This window comes from Micromys minutus (genome assembly GCF_963924665.1).
Source record: "Micromys minutus genome assembly, chromosome: 25".
NCBI lineage: Eukaryota > Metazoa > Chordata > Mammalia > Rodentia > Muridae > Micromys > Micromys minutus.
Genome location: NC_137960.1, coordinates 3,405,975 through 3,423,445, shown reverse-complemented (window position 1 = coordinate 3,423,445; position 17,471 = coordinate 3,405,975). Strand labels below are relative to the sequence as shown.

General features: G+C 56.9%; 1 protein-coding gene across 1 annotated transcript in view; it reads right to left on the bottom strand.

The window, feature by feature from the left end:
• ITPR3 (inositol 1,4,5-trisphosphate receptor type 3) overlaps positions 1–17,471 on the bottom strand; it is a 60,551-nt gene that overhangs the window by 8,976 nt on the left and 34,104 nt on the right. The window contains exons 15-39 of the mRNA XM_080937983.1: positions 16,936–17,097; positions 15,887–16,059; positions 15,323–15,442; positions 14,744–14,926; positions 13,104–13,355; positions 12,859–13,003; positions 12,271–12,412; positions 11,631–11,830; positions 10,235–10,364; positions 9,800–9,857; positions 8,556–8,721; positions 7,948–8,112; positions 7,796–7,870; positions 7,261–7,386; positions 6,240–6,362; positions 5,455–5,655; positions 4,433–4,684; positions 4,223–4,348; positions 4,016–4,141; positions 2,138–2,258; positions 1,677–1,867; positions 1,362–1,510; positions 1,139–1,247; positions 960–1,050; positions 704–873 (exon numbers count right to left, since the gene is read on the bottom strand). Of these exons, the coding sequence (XP_080794109.1) occupies positions 704–873; positions 960–1,050; positions 1,139–1,247; positions 1,362–1,510; positions 1,677–1,867; positions 2,138–2,258; positions 4,016–4,141; positions 4,223–4,348; positions 4,433–4,684; positions 5,455–5,655; positions 6,240–6,362; positions 7,261–7,386; positions 7,796–7,870; positions 7,948–8,112; positions 8,556–8,721; positions 9,800–9,857; positions 10,235–10,364; positions 11,631–11,830; positions 12,271–12,412; positions 12,859–13,003; positions 13,104–13,355; positions 14,744–14,926; positions 15,323–15,442; positions 15,887–16,059; positions 16,936–17,097 (3,756 nt within the window). The remainder of the gene's footprint in view (positions 1–703; positions 874–959; positions 1,051–1,138; positions 1,248–1,361; positions 1,511–1,676; positions 1,868–2,137; positions 2,259–4,015; positions 4,142–4,222; positions 4,349–4,432; positions 4,685–5,454; positions 5,656–6,239; positions 6,363–7,260; positions 7,387–7,795; positions 7,871–7,947; positions 8,113–8,555; positions 8,722–9,799; positions 9,858–10,234; positions 10,365–11,630; positions 11,831–12,270; positions 12,413–12,858; positions 13,004–13,103; positions 13,356–14,743; positions 14,927–15,322; positions 15,443–15,886; positions 16,060–16,935; positions 17,098–17,471) is intronic.

Genomic DNA, 17,471 nt, shown 5'->3' with positions numbered 1-17,471 from the left:
ACTCACAGAGATTCACCTGCTTCTACTTCCCAAATGCTGGGATTAGAGGTGGCCTGCCTCACCCTCTCTTCTCTTTTTACTAAGGCTTAGTGACAGTACCCAGGCTGGCCTTGTAATTGCTCTGTAGTCATGTAAGCCTTGAACCTCAGACCCCCCCACCCCTGACCCAGCATCCTGAGTGAATGATCCCGCAAGCCCAAGCCACAAGGCCTGCCCGTCGCTCCTTCTAACTTACATGCCCGGCATTCCTTATCTCCTATCTTGGATCCTGATTTCCAAAGCGTGTCTACACTCCGCCTACGTCTCTTACAGAACACAGGTATCAAGAGAACACAGCTGTCTCTTTTTCAGAGCTGAATGCTTGACGCCTACCTCATTGCCAGTGACACAATCCGGTGTTGAGTGCTGACTGGGAAATGTGAATGTAGGAATGAATGAATGAATGAATAGAATCATGAGTGAATGAATGAATGGGGTTAAAGAAGTTGGGGCTTCATTATAGTAGAGAGAAGGCGAGGAAGATCAGACTCTGAAATGACAGAATAGTAGACCTAGGAGGACAGGACCAAGGGTATAGAGCAGGCAGAGAGCCACCGACACAGGTAAGCAATGTGGAGTCACCCATGAGCCACTCCCGGACCACAGCTCCTCCAGAGCAGGCAGCACCCACAGAGCCGGAGGACTTCTGCCCTGACCCCCACACCTGGATCTCAGTGTTGCCCCCATCCAGCAGGCGGATGGCCAGGCCGATGCTCTCCTGGAATATCTTCTCATTCTTGGTGCTGGTGATGAGATCACACACCAACTTGGTGGCCCCCTCCTTATCCAGCCGGCACTGGGTGGCAGCAATGGCTGACCAGTCCTGATCCACACCTTGGGGAGAAGCTCGTATGAGAGACAGTGGTTTGAAGCAAGGGCCAGCCATTCGGAACGGGGCAGGGTGGGGCCTTGGCACTGACCAGAGCCTGTGGGGTCAGTGAGCTCGCCCCGGGGGCCGGACTTCCGGTTCTGGAGGTAATTCTGCAGCAGCATTTTCCGTAGCTGGTTACCCTGGAAGGATAAGATGAGGCTTCCGGTGACCAAGGTGCGGTCTCCCGAGCGAGCCCTTGCTCTGGCCCAGTGGTGCCCTGACACTCACCCTGTCCCCATACTTGTTCTTCTTCAGCAGCATCTGCTGCAGTGTCCGCAGCACCTTCACGCACAGCTTCTCCTCGGACTCCATGAGACCCTTGGTGTGCCGGATGAGCCTGGCGCAGAAGCAGAGACGTAAGGGGCTACCTGCCCTGACGTAGCCCCAGCCCCTCCCACCTCTGACACTGGGCGCCCTGCCCAGACCCAGGTCACCACGGCTTCCGGCTCACTTGGACAGGAAGCCCCCACTCTCACAGCGCTGGTAGGCCTCACTGCCCTCTGGAAAGAGCAACTCAGGCCAGTGCAGCATGTCCACCAGCACCGAGAGCTCTGCCTGCACCAGGGGCTTCAGCCGCTCTTCGAGAGCCGTGATGATGTCCTGGGAGGGAGGGCAAGGTCACCACCCAGCCCAAGGTGACCAGGGTGTTACCATATCCCACCCAGTAAACACTAAATGATGTCTGCCCGAGGGGTGGCAACTCTCCCCAACCCCACCACCACCCTGGAGCCGGCCTTTCCCAGGGGGCCTGGGCAGCCACGCCCACCTGTAACTTCTCAATGATGTTCTTGTAGTCCCATTGGTTGGCGGTGGGGATGACTCGAGGGAAGGTCCTCGTGGCCGTCTTGTAGTTGGCAGCGCTGCGTTGGGCTGCAGCTGAGCAGCTGCCCCCACTGCTGAGCAGAGCGCTCATGTGGGCATCTAGATCCATCGGCAGCAAGATGGCTCTACTCTTGGCTGCAAGAGAGGGCGGCCCTGGAGTGTGGGCTGGTGCAGCGCAGGGAAGAGGCAGGCAGACCAACAGAGACGGGTGAGCGCTACCCAAGCCCTGGTTGGACACACGGGGAACCCAGCACCCCCTCCTGCCCGATCGCTTTCAGTCAGCAAAAGGAAATGAGAGCAACTTGCTGGACAGACACCATGAAGGACGACAACCCCGAGAGACATTCAGACTCAGGGCTGGTGTTCCCTGCAGGAGTCACTGGATGGCCCAGCACGGTTACTTACCCACCACGGCGAGGGTGCGGACACAGGCCTCCACCGAGCCCTTGTGCTGCTGCTGCAGCCAGGGACACTCGAGCAGCCGCGTGGTGGACTGCAGCAACTGGACCACAATTGTCTGGTGCGTCTGCAGGACACAGAACCCCAGAGGCAGCTCAGCCGCAGCAGCCGGGGACACCGTCCCAGGGCCCTCACACTACCACAGAACGCCTGTGGTCCAGATGGAAAGTCATTAATTTTAGCAGTGAACAACCACTCTGGATGCACACGCACCTAGCTTGGCCTCACAGACACACCTTCGCCTTCCTTCGGAACAAAGTTGTATTTACATGGTTCGAAAACCCAAAGTCTGGCTCAGAGGCTAAGAGCACTTGTTGCTCCTTTCGAGGGCCAGAGTCCAGTTTCTAGCACCCATGTCTGACACGTGGCATTAACTCCAGCTGCAGGAGACCCAGAACCCTCTCGCCTCCTCAGGCACCTGCTGAACATGGTGGCACACATCTGTAGTCCCTGCTCTCGGGAAACAGGCCAGCAGACCTCAGTGAGCTCCAGGCCCATGGCCAGCCAGAGCTACATAGTGAGACCCAGTCCCCAAAACCAAAATAATTAAAATTTAAAGCCAAACTAAAAATAACAAGAGGAAAGGCAGATTGTGAGCCAGTCAGCCCGCCTAACATAAAGGTGTGTGTCTCACAAGCCGGGCAGCCTCAGTTCCATTCCTAAAACGCAGGGAACAGTAGACAAAAGACCTGACTCCACCTGTTCACCCCTATCTGTCGCACACACACAGTAATAAAATTTAAGGTTTGTGTTAATTCTACTTCATTGTACCCCAGAGCCAGTTTGAGACAGGGGAAATAACCTTTTTCTTTTTGTGAGAGAGAGGCTGGTCTTGAACTCAGAGAGACCGACCCACCTGCCCCTGCAGGACTGGAACTACCATGCCAGCCACAGAGTAAAATGTTCAGAGTCTCCTTGTCTCAAATGTATATCCAAACAACTCACCCTTCCTAGATCTAACCTTGGTTTCTTCCCTTGTCTTTTTGAGACGGGGGCCTCCCTACCTTACTCTGGCTTTGTAGACCAGGCTAGCTTTGGCTTCACAGAGATCTGCCTGCCTCTGCCCCCAGAGTGCTAGGATCAAAGGCGTGCGCCGCTATGCCTGGTACACCCAACCTATTCACTCTTCAGGGTTAGCCGAGAGCCAGCGCTGGAAGCGTCACAGAAGCACTTGCATTGGTTCCTTCTCCAGCTCTATTTATAATTTAGGCAGTGCCTCCGGACCTTCCTCAAAGAGACCTGGGTTTTTTAAAGGCTGAAAAATCTCAAGGCCTGGCGCTCAGTGACCTGGGTCATGCCCCTGTGGTGATACCAGTGAGTCACACCTGAGAGCTGTACAAGGCTCCGCAAAATGTGTGGTCATGCCGGTCATCGTGGCTCGGCTGTCCTGGGCAGCGGCCACACCCACCTCTCCACCCCAGGGCCTGCACCCCCACTAGATGACTGAGGGACTCCTTCGTTAATCTTGTCAATCCTGTGGGACCTAAGTCTGTGGGGTATGTCTGAGACATTTCCAGAAAGACAGAAGACCCATCTTAAACATATGCTGGAGGCCCATGGATAAAAAGGAGGAAGTGAACTGAGTACCACATGAAGTGTCACCAGCCATTGGTGCTCCTCAGTGAGCCCTGTCCCCAGGTCCTTAAATTGCTTCTTCTCGGTTACTTCGCATCATTCCCACCCAAGTTCCGATCCACATCTGGGGCCTTTTGTTGCTCAGTAGATGAGCAACACCTGTATTCTGCTGCGTCTTCCTCTGCGAGTGTAAGCGAGTCACCACAGCGCCGGCTGCCGTGGCCACGCTTGACCGCATGGCTTGCTCACCTGTAGGGATGTGCTGTTCTCTGAAAATGGGGAGCTGAAGAAGGCACTGATGGTGTCCAGCACCACCGTGAGCACGTACTTCTCAAGGGTGGGGTCCGACAGGCGCTTCTCCCGCTTGTTACAGACCTACGGAGGAGGAGAGTGGTATGGGGAGACCTGCGGGTCCCCTCCCCACCCCAAACGTTCACCCTGGCCCCCAGGACAGACCAGCGCCATGTCCAGGGTAAAGTTCTCGAAGAGCGTCCAGATGTGGTTGCTGGTGTAGATCTCCTTCATCTCCACCTCCGTGTCTACGTAACAGTGGTTCACGAAGTTCACATACGCCATTTTAACCTGCGCAGCGGGCACAGGAGAGGTGTGTCAGCAGGGCCCGCCGTCTTCCCCGCTGTCCCGCGCCTCCCAGCCCGAGCCACGCACCTCCGTGATGCAGTCCTCGTGGGTCACCACGGACACCACGTCCTCTAGCGGCAGCAGGGAGGTGCATTTGATCTCTGTATAGACATTCTTGCCCTCTGCACAGGCGGCCAACAGGTCCACCAGGGAGATGTGGTACATGAGGGGGCTGTGGTCCTCCACGCCATCTCGGGCTGCCTTCATCATGTCCAGCAGATGGGCCAGAGAGGCCTTGTCATTGTAGAACACCACCACATCGTCGCCTGCATTGGTCAGCTGCGATGGCAGGCGGGCAGGAATCAGACCCCTGGTCCAGCAGCCCTAGGCACCACCCCTCTCCGAAGCTTGTCAGGAAAAGCTGAGACCATGACCCCAGCTTATGCTTAAAGTCTGAGGTTTGAGGCTTCTGAAACAGGGCTTCATATAGCCCAGGCTAGCCTCAAATTTACTACGAAACTGAGGATAACCTTGAACTTTTTTTTTAGCTATTGTCTTTATATATGTGTATGGGTGCTTTGCTTGCATGTAGGTCTGTTCACCACGTGTGCAGTACCCACAGTGGTCAGAGGGGGCGTCAGTTCCCCCAACCTAGAGCTATAGATAGCCATGAGCCGGTCACAGGTGTGAGCCATCATGCCTGACTTCCTGCCTGAGTTTTGGGGCTCCTTGGCTGTTGTGTCCCGGCCTCTTCCATCAGAGACCTTGATGCTGGATCCAGAAAGTCTCTTCAGCCTCCAGCGTGTCCCATCTCCTCTCCCTCACAGCCAGCCAATGACACGGGTCAGTGGTGGCACGCCCAAGGTGACATCCCTGCCTCTGCCCTTCCCCTCCCTCCGTGAGAGGCTCCCAGGAACAGACCTCACCCCATGCTCAGTGTTCTGTGTGACTAGACATTTGTGCGTCCCCACTGTGTACCGGACCCAGAGCACCGGGTTCTCCTGGCCCTGACCGGTTCTACGAGCACAGCACCCTGAGTTCTACTGTCTCCCTCCCCAAGTTCTCCCCGGGCCCCGCCGCCCAGATCCCTGTGGCCAGGCAGCCCTCACCTCGGTCATGATCATGTCCTGGCACTTCTTCACGTACTTGCCCTCGGCCTTGATGACGGTGTGCAGGAAGTCCAGGTACTGCACGTGGCGCCCGTGCGTGGCCAGCAGGTGCACGAAGTGTTGCAGCACCGGCTCGCTGATCTCAGAGCACAGCTGGTAGTTGTTGAGGAAAATGTGCTGCATGGTCTCGGCCTCCAGGAGCTGCGGGGGGAGGGGGTCAGCAGAGAGGGGGAGGGGGTCAGCAGAGAGGGGGAGGGGGTCAGCAGAGAGGGGGAGGGCATCAGAGAGGGGGAGGGCATCAGAGGGGGGGAGGGCATCAGAGGGGGGGAGGGCATCAGAGGGGGGGAGGGCATCAGAGGGGGGGAGGGCATCAGAGGGGGGGAGGGCATCAGAGGGGGGGAGGGCATCAGAGAGGGGGGAGGGCATCCGAGGGGGGAGGGCATCAGGGGGAAGGGCATCAGAGAGGGGGGAGGGCATCAGAGAGGGGGAGGGCATCAGAGGGGGGGAGGGCATCAGAGAGGGGGAGGGCATCAGAGAGGGGGAGGGCATCAGAGGGGGGGAGGGCATCGGGGGGAAGGGCATCAGAGAGGGGGAGGGCATCAGAGAGGGGGAGGGCATCAGAGGGGGGGAGGGCATCAGAGAGGGGGGAGGGCATCGGGGGGAAGGGCATCAGAGAGGGGGAGGGCATCAGAGAGGGGGAGGGCATCAGAGAGGGGGGAGGGTATCCGAGGGGGGAGGGCCAGCAGAGGGGAGGCCCACCAGGACCCCTGCCCCGTGTGCCTCACCCCGGGTGTGAGGAAGAGCTGCAGGTGCTTGTGCAGAAGGGCCTGGTTGCCAGGGTTCCCAGCACAGAACTTCTGTAGGAACTGATGTGTGTAGCGCAGGATCTCCAGCATCTTGTTGTCATTCTGTATGCAGAAAGAGGCTGCTGGGCCACAAGGGAGGGATGGGCCTGGGTGTGTGTGTGTGTGTGTGTGTGTGTGTGTACTTACACACACAGGCACACATCCAAATTAATTTAAAAAATCATCTAAGTGGCTCGAAACAACTCCCAACAGTTAAGAGCTGCCGTCCCTGCAGAGGGCCCAGGGCTCAACCATCATCACACTCACACCAGGAGGCTCACGAGCACCTATTTCTATCTCCGGTCTGACACCCTCTTCTGAACTCTGTGCATGCGCACACAGACAAACATTTGAAAAGGAAGAAAGGTCAGCAGAGGTGAGGGGCTTAGGGTCAAAGGTTGAGAGAGGGTGGAGTGCGGGGACCTGGGGGATGAAAGACAGGGTGTCATGGAGCCATTGACTTGAGGAGCTCAGTGTCAAAGGTCAAAATCTGAACTTTTCCCCAATGCTTCAACCCTGGAATACAGTTCCTCGTGTTGTGTGACTTGGTTCACACTTTCTCACTGCAATTGGGCTAGTTGTGTAAATATCTGACTTCTGATAATCTTAGGCGAACCATGAAAGGGCCACTTGGCTCCAGAGGTCATGACCCACAGGTTGAAAATCTGCTGGTCCAGATGGAGCTGACTGATAGGCAAGGTTAGCCCAGGAGAGGAGGCTGGGGTCATGGTTAAGGAGGCTTAGGTTGGATCAAATCAGAAAGGGCTGTGCGGTTCTGTCAAAGAATGTCTGCTTTGCACGAGCAGGGCTCTGGGTTCGATGCTCGGCACCACAGCAAATCCAACTCAAGCCAAATCAATCAGAGTGGGGGGGGTCAAAGATTGGGGTGCAACTGAGGTAGATTCAAAAGAGCCGTGGGTGCAGATGACAGGAGGGCTGCTGAGGTTGGACACCAGGTCACCTTGTCATAAGGGATTTGCAGCAGGTCCAGCATGACCTTGTGAGCATCCATGTTCTTCAGCAGCCTCTGTTGCTTCTTCCGCATCTGCTCCCCGACCCCACACATCTTGTTCAGCCTCTCCAGGATCTGCAGGGGAGAGAGGACGGATGGGAGCTAATGCCTCCTCCTCAGGGTCCCTCTCTCAGCATCTCTCTCCTGGCCAGCTGCAGCCACACCCACATCCCACTGGGACAGGAGAGGGGACGGACTCTCAGTGGCTGCTGAATCAGGTCATCCTTGCAAACCAACGCAGGACTAAAACCCCATCCCACCCCGTAAAGTGCGAAGCAACATGGCTGTAAAGTGGAATCTCATTAAACTCCTTCAGCTTTAGAATAACTCTATCAGGGCTTCAGTGGGGCTGTTTGGAACATGCTGGAAAACTGGTGAATGCTTGGAGAGGCCAGGCCAGTAGGTGCCCCGACTGAGTCATGTCTAAGCCAGCTGCAGGTCCTCACACCTCACCTGCCCATCCCCCACGCTCTCCGCCACTCACGCCTTTGACAATCTGGTAGTTCTCGCTGCTCTTCTCCCCGTGTGGCTGCAGAAATCCCTCCTCATCCGACGGCCGCTGAGGACGCAGAAGACAGAGTCATCCAGGCAGCCTCAATTTGGGACATCCTGTTTGGCTCCCAGAAGCTGGCTCACCTCCTTCTTATCCTTGGTGGCACCCGCCTCCCCCTCCTCGCCCTTGACGCTGCCTTTCTTGTCCACCCACAGCTCCGACTTCTCCACCATCGTCCGCAGTCGGTCCAGTTCTGACTTGATCACTTTGTAGTTCTCCACATCCTGGGCTGAGATGAGCAGCTGGACCTACAGACGGGGGAGGGGAGACGTACTGGGCTCATGGGGGACACACATCCCCCAGATCTGTAGACATTCGGGGAACTGCAGTGACCTCCCTAGACCAGAAACATCATTCAAGTATCTCTCCCTATTTACAGCCTCTTCCTGCAGGAAGCCCTCCCTGTACTCCAGCCCTGAGCTAACACGTCACCCGGCTGCGGTTTCATTTTAAGGAGTAGGGCCTCTCTGTGGTGCTCCTCCCACTCCCCCTCCTCCCTCTCACAGCCTGGGCCTCATGTCCTCCTTTTTCATACTGAGGGAGCTGGAGAAATTCTGGGGAACCAATGCAAGCGGTGTCCGGCCCTGATCATCAGGTATCTCACAGAAAGCTGTCAAGGGGACATGGTGCCACAGTGAAGACACCTGGCAGCCCCAGGGCTCCAAGCAGCCCGGCTGGTGTCCCCTCTCACCTGCTTGAAAGTGTGCATGGCCTCCTGGCGCTGGCTGAAATGCTTGAAGAGCAGCTGCAGCGCGCCAGAGACAAGCGGCGGGTAGTCGTGCATGGTCAAGTGGAGCAGCACCCGCAGGAACATGCGGCCGCCTTCGTCATCCACCTCCAGCATGCTGCTGGTCTTCCTGCCAGCATGGGTAGGCACAAGCAGGAGCCAGTGAGTGAGGGCATGCGTCCTCCACCACCACGGTGCACCCAGGGCACCAAGCACGACGTGCCTTTGCCCACCGGTGTGCCCTCCTGGATCCTCAACCAAGCCCCTGATGCAGGACCCCATATGTGCCCCTCCCCCAACACTGAGGGAGGAGAAGACACTTGTCCCTTCAGTGAGGGAATACTGCAGAGCCCCAGGGGTTGTCACCAGCACAAAACCAGCCGCATTCACAGCTACTCAGGTTTCTTAGTGAAAATTGTGAAAGGCCATTTATGTTTGCCACTAGCTGGAGTCGGGTGTTAATTACACCCACCTTGCAGCTAGCTGTTACTTCCGATTCATTTCCTTCAGGGGTTTGCTAACTATTTCAGTGCATTTTTCCCTTGTGAGTTTCTGGGCTTTGTCTTAACGGGATCTATTCGGTACTTCTCTGTTCTGGTTTATTTTTGAGACAATATCTCACATGACCTGGGTCGGCTTCGAACTTTCTATGCAGTGGCGGGTGCCCTTGAACTATGGACCTTTCTGCCTCCACCTCCTGAGTGCTGGAGGGACAGGTGTCAAAGCCACATCTGGCTTCCGAGGTTCTGGGGATTGAACCCTGGACTCAGGAAGGCTAGATAAGCTGTGTGCATCCCCAGCCCCTCCCATAAGTCATGAATTCCCAGCGGAGTTCTGAAGACAGACCCACGGGATGTGCTGGACACCCAATAGCAGAGGCTGAGAAGACTCTCCACTCTGGCGAAGAGGGCTGGTGGGGGAGGGGTACCATGCTACAGCCCCCTCCATCTCTCCTGCTGTGAGACAGGGGAACAGCTGCCCTGCATGAAGGTGGGGAAGTTACGAGAAGAACCAGCACCTGGATTTACTCTAGACCATGTGGGGCGGACAAGGGTCAGTTGATGGTGAGGGCCTTCTGGGGACACAGTGGAGGAAATGGCCAGCCTTAAGCATCAGGAACCCAGGTTGTCCAAAGAAGGGGTATGAGCCTTATGTTGGCAACCTACCCTCTAACCCCAATCAGGAGCCCACCTCAACCCTGGCCTCACCCTACTCCAAACATGGCCTCTGCCTGCTCCCCGATGCGGTCCAGATTCATGTTGGCAGCTGTGGGAAGCAAGAGTGACAGGGAGAGATGGGGTAGCCAAGAACTCAGACAGAGGAAGCCCAAGCCAGCCCCGGATGCTCCGGCAGCTCCTGAACCCTGTCCCCGCCTTTGTGAGGGCACAGAGCTTCCAGCCTGAGAGCGGCAGAGCGGGAAGCTCAGCAGCTCAGAAAGCCAGGCCCTGGCCAGCCCATGGCGGGATGTGAGCTTACTCAAGTCCTGGCTTCCCTATGGACACCACTCCCCATTTAGGAAGGGTCCCCGCCCCGCTCCTCATGGTGGTAACCAGGGAGACAATGGGCATGCATTTCGGGCATGGAAAGGACAGTTTGGGGCAGCGGAGCAGTGGCCCCAGGAGATGTTAGGGATCAAGGCTCACTGGAGGAATCGAAGGCAGGTGCTGTGCCGTCCGCCCCGCTGTCCTGCATGGGAAACACCTCCACAAACTCCTTTTTGAAGACGGACAGCAGGTAGGAGATGCGGTAGTCAAGGCGCACGTTGAGGATGAACTAGGCAGACAGAGGTGAAGTGAGGACCGGTCTCCACCAGGAGCCCTGCTGCTCCGAGATGCGTGAAGGAACCCCCGAAAGGGCTTTAGCATTCTGCCGCTCAGAATGCTCCAAGGCTTCGAAGCAGAACAGTCAGTCCTCTCGCCCCCCAGTTCCTGACCCAGGGATGGTGGCTGCTGCCTCCTCTCAGCATAAGGCAGTGAGTACCACAGCCAACCCTCCCCCGCACGCCCAGGCTAGACAATAACAGGAAACGCATAGGTTTCCCAGGTTAGCAGGCCAACGCGTCCAGCAGCCCTCTCTGGGAGGGAAATCTGAGGTACCATGACACAGGGAACAGGTATGCCTATAACTAACCTCTATCTTCACAGGACAGAAGCCTCACCACCTCTGACTTCCCTGTGGTCACTCTGTCACCCTCATGTCCTCTGGTTACAAGGGCCACATCCTTCTTCAGGATCCCCCTCCCCCATTAATCCCTCTCCAGGAAGCAGCATGTCTGTGTAGGGTGTCCCCCCAAAGAGTGTTAGTGCTGCTGGTCCAAGAACCATGGCGGCTAGGCAGGCTGACCTGGCAAAACCCTGTGACCTCGTGACGCCCACCCTGGGACCTCCCACCCACCTGCCCAGCGCCTGCAGTACCTCCAGGATCTTTACCTGTGACCCTAAGGCCCCCCTCACTAGACCTCCTAGCCACTTGCCCAGCACCTGCAGGATCTCCAGGATCTTCAGCTGTGACCCTGAGACCTTCCACCCAGGACCTCCCACCCACCTGCCCAGCACCTGCAGCATCTCAAGCTGTGACCCTGTGACCCCCAACCCTGGACCTTCCATCCATCTACTCAGCATCTGCAGGATCTTGAACTGTGACCCTGTGACCCTCCCCCACCCCATACCTCCCACCCACCTGCTCAGCACCTGCAGTATCTCAAGCTGTGACTCTGAGACCCCCACTCCAGGACCTCTCACCCACCTGCTCAGCACCTGCAGTATCTCAAGCTGTGACCCTATGACCCCCACCCCAGGACCTCCCACCTATCTGCTCAGCACCTGCAGGATCTTGAACTGTGACCCTGTGACCCCCACCACAGGACCTCCCACCCACCTGCCCAGTGCCTGCAGGATCTCCAGGATCTCAAGCTGTGACCCTGTGACCCCTTGACCCTGGGACCTCCCAGCCACCTGCCCAGCACCTGCAGGATCTCTAGGATCTTCAGCTGTGACCCTGTGACCCCCACCCCGTACCTCCCACCCACCTGCCCAGCACCTGCAGGATCTCCAGGATCTTCAACTTGGTCTCCATCACCACAGTGTGTTCATTGTCCTCAAATTTGCTTCTGTCCAGCTGCTCGGGGACACCCACTCCAGCAGGCAGGCTGGAGGTACCAAATACAGACTGCTTTCGGCTCAGCACCATGGTGGACATCATGTGCCCCACCCCCTGGATGGACCTCCGCACATTCTTGCCTGTGGGTCACAGAAGTGGGTCACCAGGAGATGCGCAGCAGGGGGTTCCCAATCTCTGACCACTGTGAGGAGACCGATTGCTAAGAAGGGACAGGGCTAATCCAGGCAGGCCTTGGGGGGGGACTGGGGGGGGGAGCTTTATGCCAAGCCTAGCAGGGGGCTGGGGGGGGAGAAGGACAAAGCAAAGCAAGCCAGCAGTGTGGAGAGATGAGCAAATCCTCTGTGGGAAGCTGAATAAAGAGCCGAGGGGACCCTGTGAAAGCACTGCTGAGATCAGCAGCCAGACCTACACAACTTAGGTGAGCATGCCTTCCGGGAGTCAGGAAGGGCTGGAGCCTGTCAGCCCCTGATCTACCGGGATGGAGAGGACTGAGGCAGGGCCAAGAGACAGGTAGCCCTGGGGGTACCAGGAAGGAACTGAGGAGGGGGCCAGGCCTCACCGCCAGGCTCCTCATAGGCCTGCATCATGGCTGCCGGTGCCTGAATGCAGTCAATGATGCCCAGCAGTGTGCGTGTGAGACGCAGTAGCTCGCTGAAGCTGTAGAACCCAAAGTAGATGAGGTTGTGTGCCAGGCTGACCACCTGTGGGGGGAAGGGAGGTGAGTGGGGCTGAGCTACGCAGAGGCGTGTCTGTAGAGGCGCGTGGAGCTGATACACATGGTGGTAGTGGGATGTGTGTGGCCGACCAGTGTACTTGGTGGGGTCCTGGTTTTTAAGGTTATGATTGTTCAAGGGGAAACTGTGGCTCTGTTGGGGTCCAAACAGACAGAAAACCAAGATGAAGGCAGGACCCTGGGTGATGGGTTCGGTGGATTCAGCCAAGCAGCTCTGTTCTGTGCACTGAACCCGAGGGGGGCGGGGGGAGCTGTCCCCATTGCAGGGGGAACCTCAGCTATCTAAAGAATAACTGAGCTGAAGGCGTCAGAGAAAGGGGATCATGGATCCTACAATCAGCAAGGTCCTGTGGGGAGGTGAGAGGGGACGACCACAGCCCCCCTACCATCCGGCCCCAAGGACCCACAGCCCACCTCAAAGGTGAGTATGTTCTTCTCATCGTTGGCAAAGGGCACAGCCTCGCTGACCACGTTGTTGAGGTAATCTTCCACGAACTCCATGGTGCTGGCAAACTTGTTTTTCTTGTCATCTCGGGAGGCGTTGAGATTGGAATCATAGCTAGAGACAGAAGCGGGAGGCGTGAGGGTCCCCCGTGCCCCACCCCGCCCCGCCCTACCGTGTCCTGCCTGACTAGCCAACCCACCCTCCAGACTCTCACTCTTTGATGGTGATGGCCGTGGGAATCTCCGTCCAGAGGCGGGCAAACTTGACAGGGGTCACCAGCTCCTGGGGGTCGCGGTCCACGTGCACGTGGAGCATCAGATGGCAGAATGAGGCACGGAGGTCAAAGGGCAGCATCTCGTCCGCCATGCACAGGAATAGCAGCTCGACGCCCAGCTGCTTGGAGATCTCGTCGATGGCCAGGTACTGGCGGTCCAGGCACATGCGGGCAAACAGCTTCAACTGGTACCTGTGGGCAGCGCGGGGTCAGAGGGACAGCAGTTGGGGGCAGAGGCAGCAGGTAACTGGCGTGGCCCTGCTGAGGACTCCACCAGGTGGCAGAGGAAAGCACTTCACAGAGAGGACATGGCCCCTCCTGGCAAAGGAGGGGAGACACTCTCTGGCTCAGCTGGGACAGGTCCTTACAGGAAGCAGGTAGCTGGGAGAGTGGGAAGGTGACAGGTGTGAGGCTCAGATGAGAGCGACAGCAGATGCTTCTCTGTGGGTGACATCACATCTCTCCCTCCTCTGCATTACCCGTCAGGGTCCTGGAGCCAGGCCACCCTGGGTAGGCACAGTGGCTTAGCCCTGAAACACCAGGCAAGCCCTTCCACTTCGTGCTGGTTCCCCAGCCTTTCAGGGGACAGTGTAACCTACTTCCCAGGGTTGTACTCAGTATGAGTGATGCTCAGAGCACAGCTTGTGGTGAGTTAGCAAGAGCCTTCTGTAAAACCCGTGTAGGACACGTCTCTGCCGGGTGTGCTGAGCTACACCTATAACCCCAGCCCTCGGAAGGACAGGCAGGAGGATCACCTTGAGTTCAAGACTAGCCTGGGCTAAAGAGCGAGGATGCTGTCTCAAAAACAAATAAGCCAGACAGTGGGGCCACATTCCTTTAATTCCAGCACTTGGGAGACAGAGGCAGGTGGATCTCTATGAGTTCAAGGCCTGCCTGGACCACAGAGTGAGTTCCAGGACAGCCAGGGCTACACAGAGAAACCTTGTCTCAAAAAAACAAAACAAAAAAAAAAAAAACTAAACCAAAACAAAACAAAAAGAAGAAAACACAAAGGCCAAGCATGACCCAGCACTGCTATGACTCAGTGGGCGGTCTGGTCTAGTCTAGAGAATGAGATCTTATCTCAAAAAAAGGAAGGCACTGGAGAGATGGCTCGTGGTTCCAGAGCACTAAGGTCTGAACACCCACGTGACGGCTCACAACTGTCTGGAACTCCAGTCCCAGGAGATCCAATGCCCTCTTCTGGCCTCTCCAGGTAGCGGGCATTCATATGGCACACAGACGTATATATACAGGTAAAACATCCAGAAAAAAAAATTAAACAAAAAACAAACAAGGGTCAGTCAAATGGCTCAGCCAGTAAAGGGTTCTTGTCACCAAAGCCCTGGGAACCATGCTATGGGGAAAAAAAAAAAAAAAAAAAAAAAATCAACCCCCGAGTCATAGCACATAGACATAGATGCCCATACAAATGCGTGCACACATATGCACGCATGCATGCAGGTACATATGCACACACACACACACACACACACACACACACACACACACACACACACACACGAGGACAAGGAGCAGCCCTGACAGCACTGCGACTCTGGGGAGGGGCTAGGGAGCACCTGTAGTAGCTGAGCACGTTCTCGTCGTGTGCGTTGCCGGCCCTGGCCTCCTGGGCCAGCTGCCTCACGCTCTTCTCGTGATGCTCATTGTTCCTGTCCGTCCACGTGAGCCACACCTCCTCCTCCGAGTACTCGATGGTCAGGTACTCGTGAGACTGAGCCATCTCCTTCACGGGCCGCAGCCTGCAGTCAGCAGCACTGTCAGGGGGTGTCCCTGGCCACTGGAGCCCCAGAGCCTGAGACGGGGTCTCGCTACGTACAACCCCGGGTTGGATGAGCACCGCTCAGGCCTCTATGCCGTTTCCTCCCTTCTCAGGATGAGGCCGTGGCTTATTTTCCGCTCAGTGCCTCCAACCATTCACCCACCCCATCCTACCCCTCCCCACCCCACCCCAGCCCTCCCCACCCCTCCCCTCCCCTCCCCTCCCCTCTCCTCCCCTCCCCTCCCCACTCCTCCCCACCCCTCCCCATCCCCAAAGCCAGGCACTACAAGGCACTGCTCTCATATCTACAAAGAACAAGGGGGCCAGCACTGACCCGAACCCCAGTGACACCCCTGGGGATGAGACTGCTGCTTACTCAGTCTGGATAAGAATGTCACTGTTCTTAGGGTCCAGCACACATTTGCAAATCAGCTCTTGGGTGACCGGGATGGCGATGCGGTTGGACACACACAGGTCAGAGAGGTAGTCCAGGAATCTGAGTGGGTCAGCAGGGCCAGCAACCGATTCAGAAACTGCCCCGAAAGCCAGAAGGCTCACCCGCCCTCCTCCTGAGCCGTCCAGAGCATCAGTCTGTGACAGCTCCGTGGGACAGGGCGAAGAGATGGGGTCAGGGGTCAGAGCAGGGACCAGCTCACTCAACAGGAGTGTTTGGGGTTCTCCACGTGTATGGGAACTTGTATCTGTCATGGCTACACTGAACTAACTTTGAGACACCCCTGCGCCCCAAGCACTGGAGAGGAAGCAACGCCTACGCAGCTAACAACCAGCATCAGAAACCCAGCCGGGGAGATAGAGCACCCCTGTAATCGCAGAACTTGGGGGTAGAGGCAGGGGATCTGTGAGCCCAGCCCGGTCTACAGCACTGGAGGTCGAAAGGAGCCCGAGGACAGGCGGGGCGTGCGCGTGCGCGGTGGGACACCTGGGCTCCCTGTTCTTGCGCACGAGGCTAACGAAGGTCTCCACCTCCGTCTTGGTGATGTGTTTCTCCAGCAGCTTCCGGTTGTTATGCAGCAGAGCAGTGATGGTGTCCTCGGCCAGGATGTCGTAGCCGATCTGTGACTGCATCATCCCAAACTGCTTGGCTATGTGCTCCTGGGGGAAGGCACACGGGGAGGGACAAGGCTGCTGTACTGCAGAGCCTTGACCCCAGACCAGGACCTTCATTCCTATGGAGCTGAGATGACATCTGACCTCCTGCCCCTACTCAGAGGGTGCTGGGATCTCAAGCATTTACCACCCATGCCCAGCTTGGCACTGGGAATGAAGCCAGGGGCTTTGTGTACACCAGACAATCTACCAACTGAACCGCATCCCTGTCTCCTCCGCTGAGGCTCAGACGCTCACTTGCCTCACCCCACCTAACCTCTTAGCCTCCAGAGCCATCCTGCAATTCAGGGGCACCAGGACTGACCCAGCTTTGTGACAGGACTGAAAAGGTCCCCAACAACAGTGAGCCTGCAGGGCAGGGTACCCCCAAGATAAGAGCAAGAGCAGTCATCTCTTGAGAAACCCATTTCAGGGGAGATGCGGAGGCAGCTGCCAGGGCGGAAGGGTGTCTTTACCTAAGCTGTGATCTGGCCCTACCAGGGCCTTGTCTGCTTAGCTAGACTGGCTAAATGGTATAAAATAGTGAAAACTTGCGGAAGAAGTTTACGCTAGGCGGTGACACGCATCTGTAATCCCAGCTCTTGGAAGGCAGAGGCAAGCTGGGGGGTCTCTGTGGTTTGCACAGTGAGTTCCAGGCCAGCCTGGTCTACATAGTGAGACAGTCTCAATAAACCAAAAGAAGATGAGGAGAAAGCAGCAGTATTTGAAAATACCCTGTGCACCCCGGAAACCAGCCCCACCATTTAGTGCCCCCCTGTACCCGGTGCCTAACAGTGCCTGGCTGCCAGACTCTGCCCACAGGGATGCCTGCAGAGGAGGGAAGACAGGGCTCGTGCCCTGCAGGGACCTCCCGGTGCCCACCTGGTTCTTACGGTAGTCCTCCTGTGAGTGCCGCAGCACCCGGTAACAGAGGCGGAACATGTACTGATAGGGGGCGTTCTTCTGGTCAGACAGTTCCTCCAGCCGCACCAATGGTCCTTCACCCCCCTTGTCACGGAATGGAGCCTTCAGGATGCCAAAGATCTGAGGGGTGTAGAGAGTGAGAGGGACTCTCCTCATCGCCCCAGGAGCCCTGCCCTTGACTGACTTCATCCAAGAGGCTCCCTTCACCGAAGCCTTGAGCTGTCCTGCTCAGCAGGACTCCAGCCTCTGTGGACTCCAGCCTCTATTCTCATCACAATAATGAGAACCAGTTCTCCTGCAGGAGGCCAGAATGACGCCATTCCTCTCAGGTGCTTAAGGAAGCCACAGCTCAAACACATTTTCCTCCAATGTTAGGGTTGGCACCCCAACTCCCACCTTGAATGTGCTAAGCAAGTGCTCTATCCCTGATCTACATCCTTGGCCCCTCACTAGTAGGTTCTCATGTGCTCTACCATGGAGTCAAATCCCTACCT